The sequence below is a fragment of the Sylvia atricapilla genome, unplaced genomic scaffold (assembly GCF_009819655.1).
Source record: "Sylvia atricapilla isolate bSylAtr1 unplaced genomic scaffold, bSylAtr1.pri scaffold_177_arrow_ctg1, whole genome shotgun sequence".
In the NCBI taxonomy this organism is placed as follows: Eukaryota; Metazoa; Chordata; class Aves; order Passeriformes; family Sylviidae; genus Sylvia; species Sylvia atricapilla.
In genome coordinates, this window is record NW_027077106.1 from 6,867 (window position 1) to 21,516 (window position 14,650).

Consider the following 14,650-nt stretch of genomic DNA (forward strand, 5'->3'; position numbering starts at 1 on the left):
TTGTGGTCGTTTGGGATTTTTGTGGGATTTTTTTTGGGGGGGGGGTGGGATTTTGGTGGGGAGGGTCGATTTTTTTTGGAATTTTTGGGGAGGTTTTAGGGGTGGTTGGGATTTTAAATCCCATCTGGTTCCAAGCCCCTTTGGCACAATTCCTGCTGGTCCAGATAATTGCAGGCTTGGGTAATTCCAGGGATGGGGACTCCATGGGGAAAAAAAAAAAAAAATGGGATAAAATCCAGAATTTATCCCTAAAATCCTGAATTAATCTGGATAGGGAATCCTGGAACGGTTTGGGATGGAAAAATCCTAAAATAATCCCTAAAAATCCAATCCCAGGGACATTCGCACCATCCCAGGGCTGGGGAATCCATGGAAAATCTGGGATAAACCCCAGGATTTATCCCGAAAATCCCAAATAAAGCAGGACAGGGAATCTCTTGCTGCTTCTTTTATTGCCCATCCAGTGGACCCTGCTGGCACGGCACTGGTCTGAACTGGTCTGTACTGGTCTGTACCCAGTCCCGGAACTGGTCTGAACTGGCCCGTGCCCAGTCCGGGCTCTGGTCCGAACTGGTCCAAACTGGTCCCAGCCCAGTCCCAGCTCTGGTCCTGGACATCCCGTGGCCTTGGTCCCGGTGTCACAGTCCCCATGTCACAATCCCGGTGTCACAGTCCCGGTGTCACAGTCCCAGTGTCATGGTCCCCATGTCGCAGTCCCGGTGTCACAGTCCCGATGCCACAGTGTCATGGTCCCGGTGTCACATTCCCAGTGTCACAATCCCGGTGTCATGGTCCTGGTGTCACGGTCCCGGTGTCACAGTCCCAGTGTCACAGTCCCGGTGTCACAGTGTCATGGTCCCCGTGTCACAGTCCCGGTGTCATGATCCTGGTGTCACAGTGTCACAGTCCCAGTGTTACAGTGTCACAGTCCCCATGTCGCAGACCCGGTGTCACAATCCCGGTGTCACAGTGTCACAGTGTCGCAGTCCCCATGTAGCAGTCCCGGTGTCACAGTGTCTTGGTCCTGGTGTCACAGTGTCACAGTCCCGGTGTCACAGTGTCACAGTGTCTTGGTCCTGGTGTCACAGTGTCACAGTCCCAGTGTCACAGTGTCACAGTGACACAGTCCCCACGTCGCAGTCCCAGTGTCACAGTCCCAGTGTCACAGTGTCACAGTGTCACAGTCCCGGTGTCACAGTGTCACAGTGTCACAGTGTCACAGTCCCAGTATCACAGTGTCACAGTCCTCACGTCGCAGTCCCGGTGTCACAGTGTCGCAGTCCCGGTGTCACAATGTCACAGTGTCACAGTCCCGGTGTCACAGTGTCACAGTCCCCATGTTGCAGACCCGGTGTCACAATCCCGGTGTCACAGTCCCCACGTCGCAGTCCCGGTGTCACAGTGTCACAGTCCCGGTGTCACAGTGTCACAGTCCCCATGTTGCAGTCCCGGTGTCACAGCCCGGCGCTGGTGACACCAATCTCAGTCGCTCCGCTCGTGTGGCACCTCGCGGTCACCTGCTCCAACGCTGGAACAAACAGAGATTTTCCTGGCATTTGTTCGTTTTTAAATGTGTTTTCCCACATATTCCCACACCTGAGCGGGAATGAGAAACTCAAATCAGACCCAAATCTGCCCCAAATCCACCCCAAATCACCTCAAATCTACTCCAAATGACCCCAAATCCACCCCAAATCACCCCAAATCCACTCCACTCCTCCCCAGAGCTCCAGGGATGGTTTTTCTCTCTCACCTCGGGATTTGCAGAAGAAAATGAGGGAAACCGACAAAAGCGCCGTGATTTCCACCCCGGCGACGAGCCCGATCCTGAGCCAGCTGCTGGAGGGGGCACCTGGAAAAGGGGGAAGACCCCAAAATCAATCCGGCTCTTCCTGGCACCGTGAATTCGGCCTCCAACCCCTCCCTGATCTGTCATTCCAGGAGAATCGATCCCAGCCAGGGCAGAGGATGAGGACGGGAGGATTGGTGGAATCAGTAGTCAGAGAATCCCCCAAATCCCCCAAATTCCCAAAATCCCAGAGCTGTTGGGTGGGAACCTCTCGGGGTTGGGGTTTGGGGCCACCACTCCTCACCCTGTCCCTGGGAGCTGCGGGAAGATCCAGAACATTCCCTGGGAAGGGTTTTTGGGAGGAGCTGGAGGGGGCTGGGCTCAGGCTCCCCAATTGCTCTGTCTGGATGGACATGGAAAAGCTGCTCCGGACACTCGAGGACACTCGGGGACACTTGGGGACACTTGGGGACACTCGGGGACACAGCTGGACAAGGACAGGGGGTGGCAGCTCACTGGGGTCGGGAGGGTGTGTGGAGATTTCTGGCGAGGGGAGAGAAAGGGACAGGGGTCAGCGCTGCCCCGGGCACCCCGAGCCCAGCCTGACCCCAAATCCTGACCCCAAATCCAAATCCCAACCCCAAATCCCACCTGGCTCTCAGGGGACCGGGATCAGCTCATCCCAACCCAAACATTCCCATCGCAACTCCAAATCTCATCCCAAATTCCCACCTGTCCCCGGCTCTCACCTGGGCACAGCCCCCTGAGGTTGGTGACAGTGACGTTCCTGTGGCTGACGGCGTTCTGTGCCGTGCACATCAGCAGCCCCGGCTCATCAAGGGAGGATTTCTTCACCGGGAACTCCACAGACTGTCTTTCCCACTGCTGACCCCACACTGTCCAGGTGTAGGAGATGTCCCCAAAGCCATCTCCAGACACGGAGCAGAGCAGGGAGAGAAGGCAGATGCTGTCCAAGCAGTCCTGGGCCGCACAGGTCACCGTGGGCTCTGGCAGCTCCCCTGGGGGCACAGCGGGGTCAGAAAATTCTCTTTTTTTTTGTAGTCTAAAATCTCCCAAAACAACACTAAAATCACCTACTGTACACCTGGAGGGTGAAGGTGAATATATTTCCATTTATGTTCACAGAGTAGGTCCCGGCGTCCTCCATCCTCAGCCGGGTGATGCGGAGTGCCCGGCCACTCTTGGACACAATGCAACGAGTTTCACATTCTTTTGAAAATCTGGATTGGGAAGGATCCTTAAATGACACAGTCACTATGGGAATGTTCCCAAAATTCCAGAATACGTTATTTCCACCTGTGTCTGTGTCGGGGCTGCGGAAGGTGACGTTCCCGCCCACGGCCCTGATCAGCTCCGGGGTGTCACTGGCGCTGCCTGGGGACAGAAAGTGGGGACAGAACACGGCGTGAGGGTGGGATGGGATCCAGGTGGGCTCCAGGTGCTGAACCAAGGAATCTGCTCCTGGCTCAGCCCCGAGGTCGGGCTCGGAATTTTTGGCTCCCTCCTCCTCCGTCACCTCTGGGACACGGACAGCGGAGTGTCTCTGAGCCAGGGAAGGAAAAGCTGCTGGGAAAGATGAACTCCCAGAAATCTTCTGGACAAGGAAGCCACGAGCTGAGTCGTGTGATAAAACCCCTCCGGGGCTGCAGGGAGGGGCTGAAATTGCCCAATTTCCCTCTTTTTCAGCCCAAAAACCACCCCGAGATGACCCGCGGGGAGCAGGAGCTGCAGGTGGAGCAGGAGAACACCTGGACACAGCTGGAGCAGAGGTAGACCTCGGGCTCCACCCACACCTCAGAGACCCACGGCAGCCCCAGATGCCAACATCTGGCACAAACCCAACCCCGCCGAGCTGCTCCCGCCCTCCCCTGACCCTAAAACCCCCCAAAACCACCCCAAAATCTGGTTCCCGAGGGACCAGGAGCACGGGGCACTCACAGGTTAGGGTGAGGAGCGTGAGGACGGCGAGGAGCTGGATCCAAAACCCCTCCATGGGTGCCCAAAAATGGAGAGGATTTTTGGCACCGAGCACCCAAATATGAGGAAACGAAGAGCGTCTGTGAAGGGTTTTGGTATCAGGTTGAAGGGAAATGGGCCGGATGTGGTTTGTGAGAAAAAAATGACTCTGAGGAGGTGAAGTTCACACTCAATGGAAATTTGATGTGTTTAGAGAGAGAAAAAAAGGCCACCTCAGTGTCCAGTCAAAGGTGAGGATGGCACAAGAGCAGCAGGGACAAAGAGTGTCACTGTGGCCGTGTGTGACAAATGGCTCAGGGTTTTGGGGACCAGCCTGGAGAGAGTTATCCCAGGGAATGTCACAATTTGGGAATTGGTGTCCCTGGGTTTGGGATCTCCTGGGTGTCCCTGAGCCCAAATCCTGGAATGGTCTGGAATGAGGATTTTGGGGATGGGAGGAGGAGAATTTGGGGCTGTATCAGGGATTTGGAGGTTGGAATGAGAAGCATTTTGGGGATTGGAATGAGGAGGATTTTGGGTCTGGATTGAGGAGGATTTGGGGGCTGGAAGGTGGAAGATTTGGCTCTGAAAGGAGAATTCTGGGGCTGGAACAAGAAGGATTTTGGGACTGGAATGAGGAGAAATTTGGATCCAGAACTGGGATTGTAGGGCTGGAATGAGGAGGATTTTGGGTCTGGAATGAGAACGATTTTAGAGTTGATATCTACAAGTCTCTCCATGGGAGACGTTGCTGTGTCTTTATTGCCCATCAGGTGCTCCCTGCTGACACAGCACTGGTCTGAACTGGTCCAAACTGGTCCGTGCCCAGTCATGGCACTGGTTAAAACTGGCCTGTGCCCAGTCCCAGCTCTGGTCCGAACTGGTCCGAACTGGTCCCAGCCCAGTCCCAACTCTGGTCCTGGACAACCCATGGCCTTGGTCTGGGTGTCACAGTTCCGTTGTCAAAGTGTCACGGTCCCCACGTCGCAGACCCGGTGTCACAATCCTGGTGTCACAGTGTCACAGTGTCGCAGTCCCCACGTCGCAGTCCCAGTGTCACAGTGTTACACTGTCTTGGTCCTGGTGTCACAGTGTCACAGTCCCGGTGTCACAGTGTCACAGTCCTCACGTCGCAGTCCCGGTGTCACAGTGTCGCAGTCCCGGTGTCACAATGTCACAGTGTCACAGTCCCGGTGTCACAGTGTCACAGTCCCCATGTTGCAGACCCGGTGTCACAATCCCGGTGTCACAGTCCCCACGTCGCAGTCCCAGTGTCACAGTGTCACAGTCCTCACGTCGCAGTCCCGGTGTCACAGCCCGGCGCTGGTGACACCAATCTCAGCTGCTCCGCTCGTGTGGCACCTTGCGGTCACCTGCTCCAACGCTGGAACAAACAGAGATTTTCCTGGCATTTGTTCGTTTTTAAATGTGTTTTCCCACATATTCCCACACCTGAGCGGGAATGAGAAACTCAAATCAGACCCAAATCTGCTCCAAATCCACCCCAAATCACCTCAAATCTACTCCAAATGACCCCAAATCCACCCCAAATCACCCCAAATCCACCCCACCTCCTCCCCAGAGCTCCAGGGATGGTTTTTCCCTCTCACCTCGGGATTTGCAGAAGAAAATGAGGGAAACCGACAAAAGCGCCGTGATTTCCACCCCGGCGACGAGCCCGATCCTGAGCCAGCTGCTGGAGGGGGCACCTGGAAAAGGGGGAAGATCCCAAAATCAATCCGGCTCTTCCTGGCACCGGGAATTCGGCCTCCAACCCCTCCCTGATCCCTCGTTCCAGGAGAATCAATCCCAGCCAGGGCAGAGGATGAGGACGGGAGGATTGGTGGAATCAGTAGTCGTAGAATTCCCCAAATCCCCCAAATCCCCCAAATCCCAGAGTTGTTGGGTGGGAACCTCTCGGGGTTGGGGTTTGGGGCCACCACTCCTCAGCCCTGTCCCTGGGAGCTGCGGGAAGATCCGGAACGTTCCCTGGGAAGGGTTTTTGGGAGGAGCTGGAGGGGGCTGGGCTCAGGGTCCCCAATTGCCCTGTCTGGATGGACATGGAAAAACTGCTCCGGACACTTGGGGACACTCGGGGACACTTGGGGACACTTGGGGACACTTGGGGACACAGCTGGACAGGGACAGGGGGTGGCAGCTCACTGGGGTCGTGAGGGTGTGTGGAGATTTCTGGCGAGGGGAGAGAACAGGGACAGGGGTCAGAGCTGCCCTGGGCACCCCGAGCCCAGCCTGACCCCAAATCCTGACCCCAAATCCAAATCCCAACCCCAAATCCCACCTGGCTCTCAGGGGACCGGGATCAGCTCATCCCAACCCAAACATTCCCATCCCAACTCCAAATCTCATCCCAAATTCCCACCTGTCCCCGGCTCTCACCTGGGCACAGCCCCCCGGGGTTGGTGACAGTGACGTTCCTGATGCTGACGGCGTTCCGTGCCGTGCACCTCAGCGGCTCCAGGTTGTCCAGGGAGGATTTATCCACCGGGAACTCCATGGATTGTCCTTCCCACTGCTCACCCCACCCTGTCCAGGTGTAGGAGACGTCCCCAAAGCCATCTCCGGGCACGGAGCAGAGCAGGGAGAAGTTGCAGATCCCACCTGAGCAGTTCTGGGCCGCACAGGTCACCGTGGGCTCTGGCAGCTCCCCTGGGGGCACAGGGGGGTCAGAAAACTCTTGTATTTTAGTGTAAAACCCACAAAACAACACTAAAGTCACCTACTGTACACGAGGAGTGTGAAGGTGTATGTTTTTCTCCCAGTGATCACAGAGTAGGTCCCGGCGTCCTCCATCCTCAGCTGGGTGATGCTGAGTGCCCGACCATCCTTGGACACAGTGCAACGAGTTTCATATTCTTTTGAAAACAGGGGTTCAGAAGGATCCTTAAACAGCACAGTCGCTATGGGATCATCTCCAAAATTCCAGAATGCCACATATCCACCTGTGTCTGTGTCGGGGCTGCGGAAGGTGACAGCCCTGCCCACGGCCCCGATCAGCTCCGTGGTGTCACTGGCGCTGCCTGGGGACAGAAAGTGGGGACAGAACACGGCGTGAGGGTGGGATGGGATCCAGGAGGGATCCAGGTGCTGAACCAAGACAAGGAATCTGATCGTGCCTCAGCCCCGAGGTCGGGCTCGGAATTTTTGGCTCCCTCCTCCTCCGTCACCTCTGGGACACGGACAGCGGAGTGTCTCTGAGCCAGGGAAGGAAAAGCTGCTGGGAAAGATGAACTCCCAGAAATCTTCTGGACAAGGAAGCCACGAGCTGAGTCGTGTGATAAAACCCCTCCGGGGCTGCAGGGAAGGGCTGAAATTGCCCAATTTCCCTCTTTTCAGCCCAAAAACCACCCCGAGATGACCCGCGGGGAGCAGGAGCTGCAGGTGGAGCAGGAGAACACCTGGACACAGCTGGACCAGAGGTGGACCTCGGGCTCCACCCACACCTCAGAGACCCACGGCAGCCCCAGATGCCAACATCTGGCACAAACCCAACCCCGCCGAGCTGCTCCCGCCCTCCCCTGACCCTAAAACCCCCCAAAACCACCCCCAAAATCTGGTTCCCAGGGACCAGGAGCACGGGGCACTCACAGGTTTGGGTGAGGAGCGTGAGGATGGCGAGGAGCTGGATCCAAAACCCCTCCATGGGTGTCCGGAGCACAGAGAGGATCTCAGCACTCAGGGAATTGTCATAACGAGAGAGGAAGGACAAGGCAGAAGTCTCTCGGTGTCCTGTCAGCTTCTGGGGGGAAGTTTGAATGCGGTTTGTGATAAAATCTGTTTTCTTGGGTGTCAAGTCGCGCTCATCGTGGAGCATTTAAGGGAAAAAATAAACTCAGTTCCCAAACAAGCCTGAGGGTGGCACAAGAGCAGCGGGGACAAAGAGTGTCACTGTGGCCGTGTGTGACAGATGGCTCAGGGTTTTGGGGACCAGCCTGGAGAGAGTTATTCCAGGGAATATCACAATTTGGGAATTGGTGCCCCTGGGTTTGGGATCTCCGGGGTGTCTCTGAGCCCAAATCCTGGAATGGTCTGGAATGGGGATTTTGGGGCTGGGAGGAGGAGAATTTGGGGCTGTAACAGGGATTTAGATGTTGGAATGAGAAGTATTTTGAGGAGTATTTTGGAATGAGGAGGATTTGGGGAAGGGCGGCGGAAAAGGTGCCGTGGCCTGGACCGCCCGGCTCCAGCTGTTATCCCAGTGTTTGGATCATTATCTCAGAATTTGGACCATTATCCCGGAATTGGATCTTTATCCTGGTGTTTGCACCATAATCCCAATGTTTGCCTTATTATCCCTGTTTTGGGCCCATTTTCCCAGAATTTGGGTCATTATCCCTGGGTCATTATCCCCAGTATTTGGTCCATAATCCCAATCTTTGATCCATTATCCCAAATTTTGGGCCCATTTCCCCAGTATTTGGCTCATTATCCCACTATTTGGTCCATTATCTCGGTATTTGATCCATAATCCCAATGTTTGACCCTTTATCCCGGTTTTTGGGCCCATTATCCCAGCCTGGATCCCAAATCCCAACACTGGATCCGTGACCCCATCTAGAATTCCAGGATCAGCATCCGGAACTCCAGGATCGGCACTTGGATTTTCAGGATTGGCATCCCAGAATTCCGGCATCAGCATCTGGAATTCTGGGATTGGCCGAATTCCCAGGATTCAGGGTTGACACTCAGAATTCCGGGATCGGCACTCGCATTTTTGGGATGAAAAATGAACATCTTTGGGATGGCCGAAGGAAATATTCGGGATGGATGAGGAAGATCTTTGGGATGTCCACGGAAAACACCCGTGGTCAGCCCCGGGATCTCCGTCAGGATTCCCTGCAGAGCTGCAGCCCCAAAAGTGGGATGGAGGGAAGGAATTCCACCAACTTCCATGATTTTTTTAGATTTTTGGGAAGAGTTCTCACAGCCAGGCCGGCAGGAGCCTCGGCTCCAGCCCTTCCCACCAAAAAGCGGCTCTTTACGATCATTTAAAATATTATTTAATATATTTTAAATATTTTTAAATAACTTTCCCCCCCAAAAAACTTCAATTTCCAGGAATCCTCTCTATCCCTGAGCTCCATCCCACGGGAATTATCTCCCCGGCCCCCGAGGATTTGGGATTTTCCCAGGGGAAAAGCTTCTCAGCCCCAAAATAACTCCTGAGCTCCGGGGAAGAGTCTGGCCAAAATCCCGGAGCCCCAGGGAGGGGAGGGGGATGGACCACTGGTGGACACTGGTGGACACTGGACACTGGGGATGGACACTGGTGGGACACTGGTTCATTAGTGGAGGATGGACACTGGTGGACACTGGACACTGGTGGACACTGGACAATGGTGGACCACTGGTCACTGGTGGAGGCTGGACACTGGGGATGGACACTGGAGTGGACACTGGTGGACACTGGGGTGACACTGGGGATGGACACTGGTCACTGGTGGGTGCTGGTGGACATTGGAGGGACACTGGACACTGGGGATGGACACTGGTGGACACTGGTGGACACTGGACACTGGTGGACACTGGTCACTGGTGGGGGCTGGACACTGGGGATGGACACTGGTGGACACTGGTGGACACTGGTGGACACTGGTCACTGGTGGGTGCTGGTGGACACTGGTCACTGGTGGACATTGGCCACTGGTGGACACTGGACAATGGTGGGTGGTTGGACACTGGGTGGACACTGGTGGACACTGGTGGGTGTTGGACACTGGTGAACACTGGTGGACACTGGACAATGGTGGACACTGGACAATGGTGGTGTTGGACACTGGGGGGGCTGGTGGACATTGGTGGGTGCTGGTGGACACTGGGACACTGGTGGACACTGGTCACTGGTGACACTGTGGATGCTGGTGGACACTGGTGGGTGTTGGACACTGGGGTGGACATGGTCACTGGTGGACACTGGACATGGTGGGTGTTGGACACTGGGAGGCTGGTGGACACTGGTGGACACTGGTGGACACTGGACACTGGTGGACACTGGACAATGGTAGGTGTTGGACACTGGGGGGACACTGGTGGGTGCTGGACACTGATGGACACTGGACACTGGTGGTGTTGGACACTGGGGGAGCTGGTGGACACTGGTGGGAGCTGGTGGGTGCTGGACACTGGTGGACAGTGGTGAGTGCTGGTGGGTGTTGGACACTGGTGGGGGCTGGACACTGGGGATGGACACTGGTGGACACTGGGGGTGCTGGTGGACACTGGTCACAGGTGGACACTGGGGGGTGCTGGTGGGGGCTGGACACTGGGATGGACATGGGTGGACACTGGTGGGGGCTGGTGGGGGCTGGACATGGGTGGACACTGGTGGACAGTGGTGTGTGCTGGATACTGGTGGGTCTTGGACACTGGAGGACACTGGACACTGAACACATGGATACTGGTCACTGCTGGGTGCTGGAAGTTGCTGGATACTGGTGGATTCTGGGTACTGGGCCACTGGTGGACACAGCTGGACACTGGTGGGCACTGGTGGGCACTGCTGGACACTGGACACTGTTGGTCAGTGCTGGACACTGCTGGGCACTGGGGGCTGATGGACACTGGACACTGGTGGACATTGGAGGGGGCATGGTGGGCACTGGACACTGGTGGACACTGGTCACTGTGGGTGCCAGGTGCTGGTCACTGCTGGTCACTGCTGGTCACTGCTGGTCACTGCTGGTCACTGGTGGTTGCTGGTCACTGCTGGTCACTGGTGGTCACCTCTGGGTGTCCCATTCCCCCTCTCCCATCCCGGGGCTCATCCCGCTCCAGGGAAATCCTCTCCCCCTTCCCCTCCCTGCCCGGCCCAGACCTAATGCTGGCCCTAATCCTGGTTCTAATCCCAGCCCTAATCCCGGCCCAGCCCCGGCTGCTCCAGAGGGAATTCCCTGCCCGGAGCTCCTGGGGATCCCCCACGGTGCTGCCAGCCGGGCCCTCCGTGCCTCAGTTTCCCCAACTCCTGGATCCTGCTGCTGTGTGGGCATTCTGAATCCCAGAATCCCAGGAACACAGGATCCTGGAGTCTCAGGGATTTCAGGAACCAGAACCCCAGAATTCCAGGAACCCAGAATACCAGAATCCCAAGGTCTCTGAATCCCAGGATCAGAGAATTCCAGAATCCCAGGAGCCCAGAATCCCAGTAATAAAGGAAACCATGACCGAGAATTTCAGGAAACCAGAACCCCAGAATTCCACGAACCCAGAATCCCAGGATCCCAGAACTTCAGAATTCCAGAACCCCCAAAATCCCAGAATTTCAGAATCCAAAGATCCCAGAATCCCAAAATTCCAGAACCTCAAAATCCCAGAATCCAAGGATTTCTGAGGTTCGAAAAGCCCTCTGAGACTCTCCGAGAAGTTCCTCCTGGAAATCCCAGATTCTGGAGAACAAAATTGGGACTTGTGGCACAAAAAAAACCCCAAAAAACCCCACCAAAAAAGAACACACAAACAAATGAAAAAGACCCACCCAAAAAAGGGACCCCCCCCAATAAAAAAAGGAGACAAAATCCCCCCAAATATGTGACAAAACCCCCCAAAAATGTGACAAAACCCTCCAAAAACGTGACAAAACCCCCCTTGGAGCAGCTCCAGCGCCATTCCGGGGTGTTGTTGTCTCCTTGGAATATTCCCTTCCCTCCCCTTCTCCCGCTAATTCCCCAAATCTCCTTGTTTTCGTCTGGGATTTTGTTTTGCCCGCCGGGCCGGGGCTCTGTGGGACAGAGGTGACGATCTCGGTGACATCTGCCACCTCGGGATTAGAGCTGTTAACACCTTGTTAACGTTTCCCCCGCGGCTTTTTTACCCTTTAAAAACTGATTTTCCTCCAATTTTCTCCCTATTTCCCTCCATTCCCCCCACTTTTCTCCAGTTTTCCCCACTTTTCCCTGGTTTTGGCCGGTTTTCCCTCGGGCTCCCCTGATTTTCCCCACTTTTCCCCATTTTTTCCCCGATTTTCCCTCCATTTTTCACCCTTTTTTCCCCCCCATTTTTTTCCTTGGTGTACCCCCAGGTTTCTCATTTCCCCCCCCTTTTCCCCATTTCCACGGATGAAAATTCCTGCTTTTTATCCAGTTTTATTTCCTCAAAAAACAATTTAATTTTAATTTAATTTAATTTAATTTAATTAATTTAATTTAATTTAATTTAATTTAATTTAATTTAATTTAATTTTAAACCCAGTTTTACCCAATTTTAATTTTTTTTGGGTTTTTTTTAACCCCGATTTTCCAGGTTTCAGCCAGTTTTTCCTGGTCCTTTTCCCCATGTAATCCCGACCCTTTTCCCCATCCCATCCTGACCTATCCCAGGATTTTATTTAGGTCTGGAGGGAGAATCTCGGGCTCCCCTTTAAACTCAGCTCCATCCCTATTCCTCATTTCCCGATGGGATTTGGGATTTTTTTGGGAATTCGGGCACCTCCCGGGCCGTTCGCGGTCTCCTGCTGCCACCTCCCGGTCTTTGGCTTTAAAAGAATTCTGTTTTAAAAGAATTTAAAAGCGATTTTTCCCTTCTCCGCCGGATGGGGCGGGGATGGGGCTGCCGGGGGTGGGGTTAGGGCTGAAAATCCCATAAAAAATCGCCCGGCTGGGAACTCAGGGAGGTTTTGGGCTGGAACGGGGATTTTTGGGGTTGGAAGAAGGAAGATTTGAGGTCTGGAATAAGGGGGATTTTGGGGTTGAAATGAGGCAGATTTTGGAGTTGGAGTGAGGAGATTTTGGAGTTACAAATGCATATTATATAGTTGGCTTTTCGCAAATACTGAAATGAATACTACATGTATAATTGTACTGTATTCGGTTCTATTAATACTGTATAGAAAGATAATAAATGTGTATTTTCAGATTGCACCATAGTGTTAACAGTAAAAAGACTAGTTTTTTTTTTTTTTTTGCTCTTTGTAATATCTAAACTCACCAAACCAGAAGGTATGGACGATCACCTCGCATTCCTGCACAAAGACTGCTGGCTTTCTGTTTCTTATTCAAATGAAGGGAACAAAAATTAAAAAACCTCAGGAGAAGAATTTATGAGACCCATGTCACCGGACGGATGAATCTACCAGATAAAATGATTGGGGGAGGATTGAAACGGATCAAACCCAAAGAGAATGTTTGAATCATGTGTTAGGATCTACTTGAATATGCAACACAGCAATCCTTAAAACACAGAATTCGAAAGCACAAAGGCAGGCGTTCTGGTGAGGCACCCCAGCTGGAACAGTTGCTTTTCCGTCTCCTGATTGTCTGGTTTTATTTTTCACTAACTTACAAATTCTTTTCTAAGAGAATGGAACTCGTTTTTCACAGAGTTGATCTTTTCAAAGCTCTGACTCGGAGATATTGCTGAGTCTTTCATTGCCCATCAGGTGGTCCCCCACTGGCATTATGAGAGTCCTGCTGGCGTGAGGCCAGTCCTGGCTCTGGTCCGAACTCGCCCATGGCCAGTCCTGGCTCTGATTCAAGCGGATCTGTCCTCGATGCTCGTTCAGAATGGGTCCGTCTTGGCCCTGACATATACTCATCCAAGACCCATTCTGGTATTGCTCTGAGCTGGTGTCTATCCCATACTAAAATTCTCTGTCCAGATCCTGGTCTGTGCTTGCCTAAGGACAGTCCTGGCTCTGGTCTGTGCTGGTCCGAGGCCAGTCCTGGTTCTGGTCTGTGCTGGTCCATGGCTGGTCCTGCCTCTGGTCTGTGCTGGTCCATGGCTGGTCCTGGCTCTGGTCGTGCTGGTCCGAGGCCAGTCCTGGTTCTGGTCTGTGCTGGTCCATGGCTGGTCCGGCTCTGGTCTGTGCTGGTCTGTCATCCACACTGGTTCAGAATACGTCCGTCTCCACCCTGGCGTGCACTTGACCCAGTGGTCTCTTGGACTCATTCTGAACTCGTTTCTGACCCGTGATAAAATTCTCTGTTCCAACAACTCTATGTGCTGGTCTGAGGCTGGTCCTGGCTCTGGCCCCAATACACCCTCGTGGCCTGGAGAGGGTCCTGGTGGCCCAGCCCAGCCGTGGTAGAAGTCTCAGCTGAGTGACTCACAGCGTGGCCACGGAGGTACCTTTTAGAAGGGCAGAAAAGAGAGATTTTCCTGGGTTTTGTGCATTTTTAAATGTTCTTTTCCAAAGTGACGCGTTCAAATTATTTAAGTAAGTTAACTGAGCGTCAGTCTTCAAACCCAGCCAGCTGATTGGCTCTGCAAACCCAGCCACTTGATTGGCTCTTCAAACCCAACCACGTGACTGGCTCTTCAAACCCCGCCAGCTGATTGGCTCTACCCATGGGGAACCACACCCACAGCCCGTGGTCTGTCCATAAATGAAAACCCAACACCTGATAAACCATGACAGGGAGATGGGACAGGAGAACCCCAAACCCACCCCAAATAAACCCCAAACACCCCAAATCACCTCAAATACCCATCAAACCCCACCCTGGCTCTGTCCCCTCCCAGGTCCCACCTCCTTCCCAGGGCTCCAGGGATCATTTTCCACACTCACCTTTGCGTTTCCGATAGACCAGGAACACCAATATAATCACCAGGAAAACCAACAAAATCACCCCGACTGCGATCCGATCCCGACCCCACTGCCCGAGGGGGCACCTGGAAAAAGGAGGAAGATCCCAAAATCATCCGGCTCTTCCTGGCACTGGGAATTTGGCCTCCAACCCTTCCCTGATCCCTCGATTCCAGGAGAACGATCCCAGCCAGGGCAGAGGATGATGGATGAGTGGATTGGTTGGAAACAGCGCAGGGCAGAATATCCAAAAACCCAAATCCCCCAAATCCCCAAATCCCCAAAATCCCAGAGTTGTTTGGGTGGGAACCTGTTGGGGTTTGTGGCCACCACTCCTCGCCCTGTCCCTG

General features: G+C 54.0%; 2 protein-coding genes across 2 annotated transcripts; both read right to left on the reverse strand.

Moving 5' to 3' along the window:
• Positions 1–2,089: 2,089 nt before the first annotated feature.
• On the reverse strand, positions 2,090–3,850 carry LOC136374883 (SLAM family member 7-like). The gene is made up of 4 exons (XM_066340269.1): positions 3,749–3,850; positions 2,888–3,184; positions 2,522–2,808; positions 2,090–2,131 (listed from the first exon to the last, which is right to left on the reverse strand). The coding sequence occupies exons 1-4, from the start codon at positions 3,801–3,803 to the stop codon at positions 2,090–2,092; spliced, it is 681 nt and encodes a 226-aa protein (XP_066196366.1). The 5' UTR covers positions 3,804–3,850.
• Positions 3,851–5,076: 1,226 nt separating this feature from the next.
• Positions 5,077–7,447, reverse strand: LOC136374884 (SLAM family member 7-like). Its single transcript, XM_066340270.1, has 6 exons — positions 7,373–7,447; positions 6,508–6,804; positions 6,164–6,433; positions 5,930–5,956; positions 5,377–5,475; positions 5,077–5,150 (listed from the first exon to the last, which is right to left on the reverse strand). The coding sequence occupies exons 1-6, from the start codon at positions 7,425–7,427 to the stop codon at positions 5,077–5,079; spliced, it is 822 nt and encodes a 273-aa protein (XP_066196367.1). The 5' UTR covers positions 7,428–7,447.
• Positions 7,448–14,650: the final 7,203 nt, after the last annotated feature.

What these genes read in the sequence shown, in the direction of transcription:
- LOC136374883 (XM_066340269.1), bottom strand. Translation starts at nt 3,803, where the DNA reads ATGGAGGGGTTTTGGATCCAGCTCCTCGCCGTCCTCACGCTCCTCACC. An exon ending in CTTCACCCTCCAGGTGTACA is followed by an intron (nt 2,809 to 2,887) that starts GTAGGTGATTTT and finishes CTGTGCCCCCAG; the next exon opens with GGGAGCTGCCAGAGCCCACG. An exon ending in CAGGTGAGAGCCGGGGACAG is followed by an intron (nt 2,132 to 2,521) that starts GTGGGAATTTGG and finishes AACCCTTCCCAG; the next exon opens with GGAATGTTCTGGATCTTCCC.
- LOC136374884 (XM_066340270.1), bottom strand. Translation starts at nt 7,427, where the DNA reads ATGGAGGGGTTTTGGATCCAGCTCCTCGCCATCCTCACGCTCCTCACC. An exon ending in CACGCTCCTCACCCAAACCT is followed by an intron (nt 6,805 to 7,372) that starts GTGAGTGCCCCG and finishes TTCTGTCCCCAG; the next exon opens with GCAGCGCCAGTGACACCACG. An exon ending in CCCCGGGGGGCTGTGCCCAG is followed by an intron (nt 5,957 to 6,163) that starts GTGAGAGCCGGG and finishes TCCCCTCGCCAG; the next exon opens with AAATCTCCACACACCCTCAC.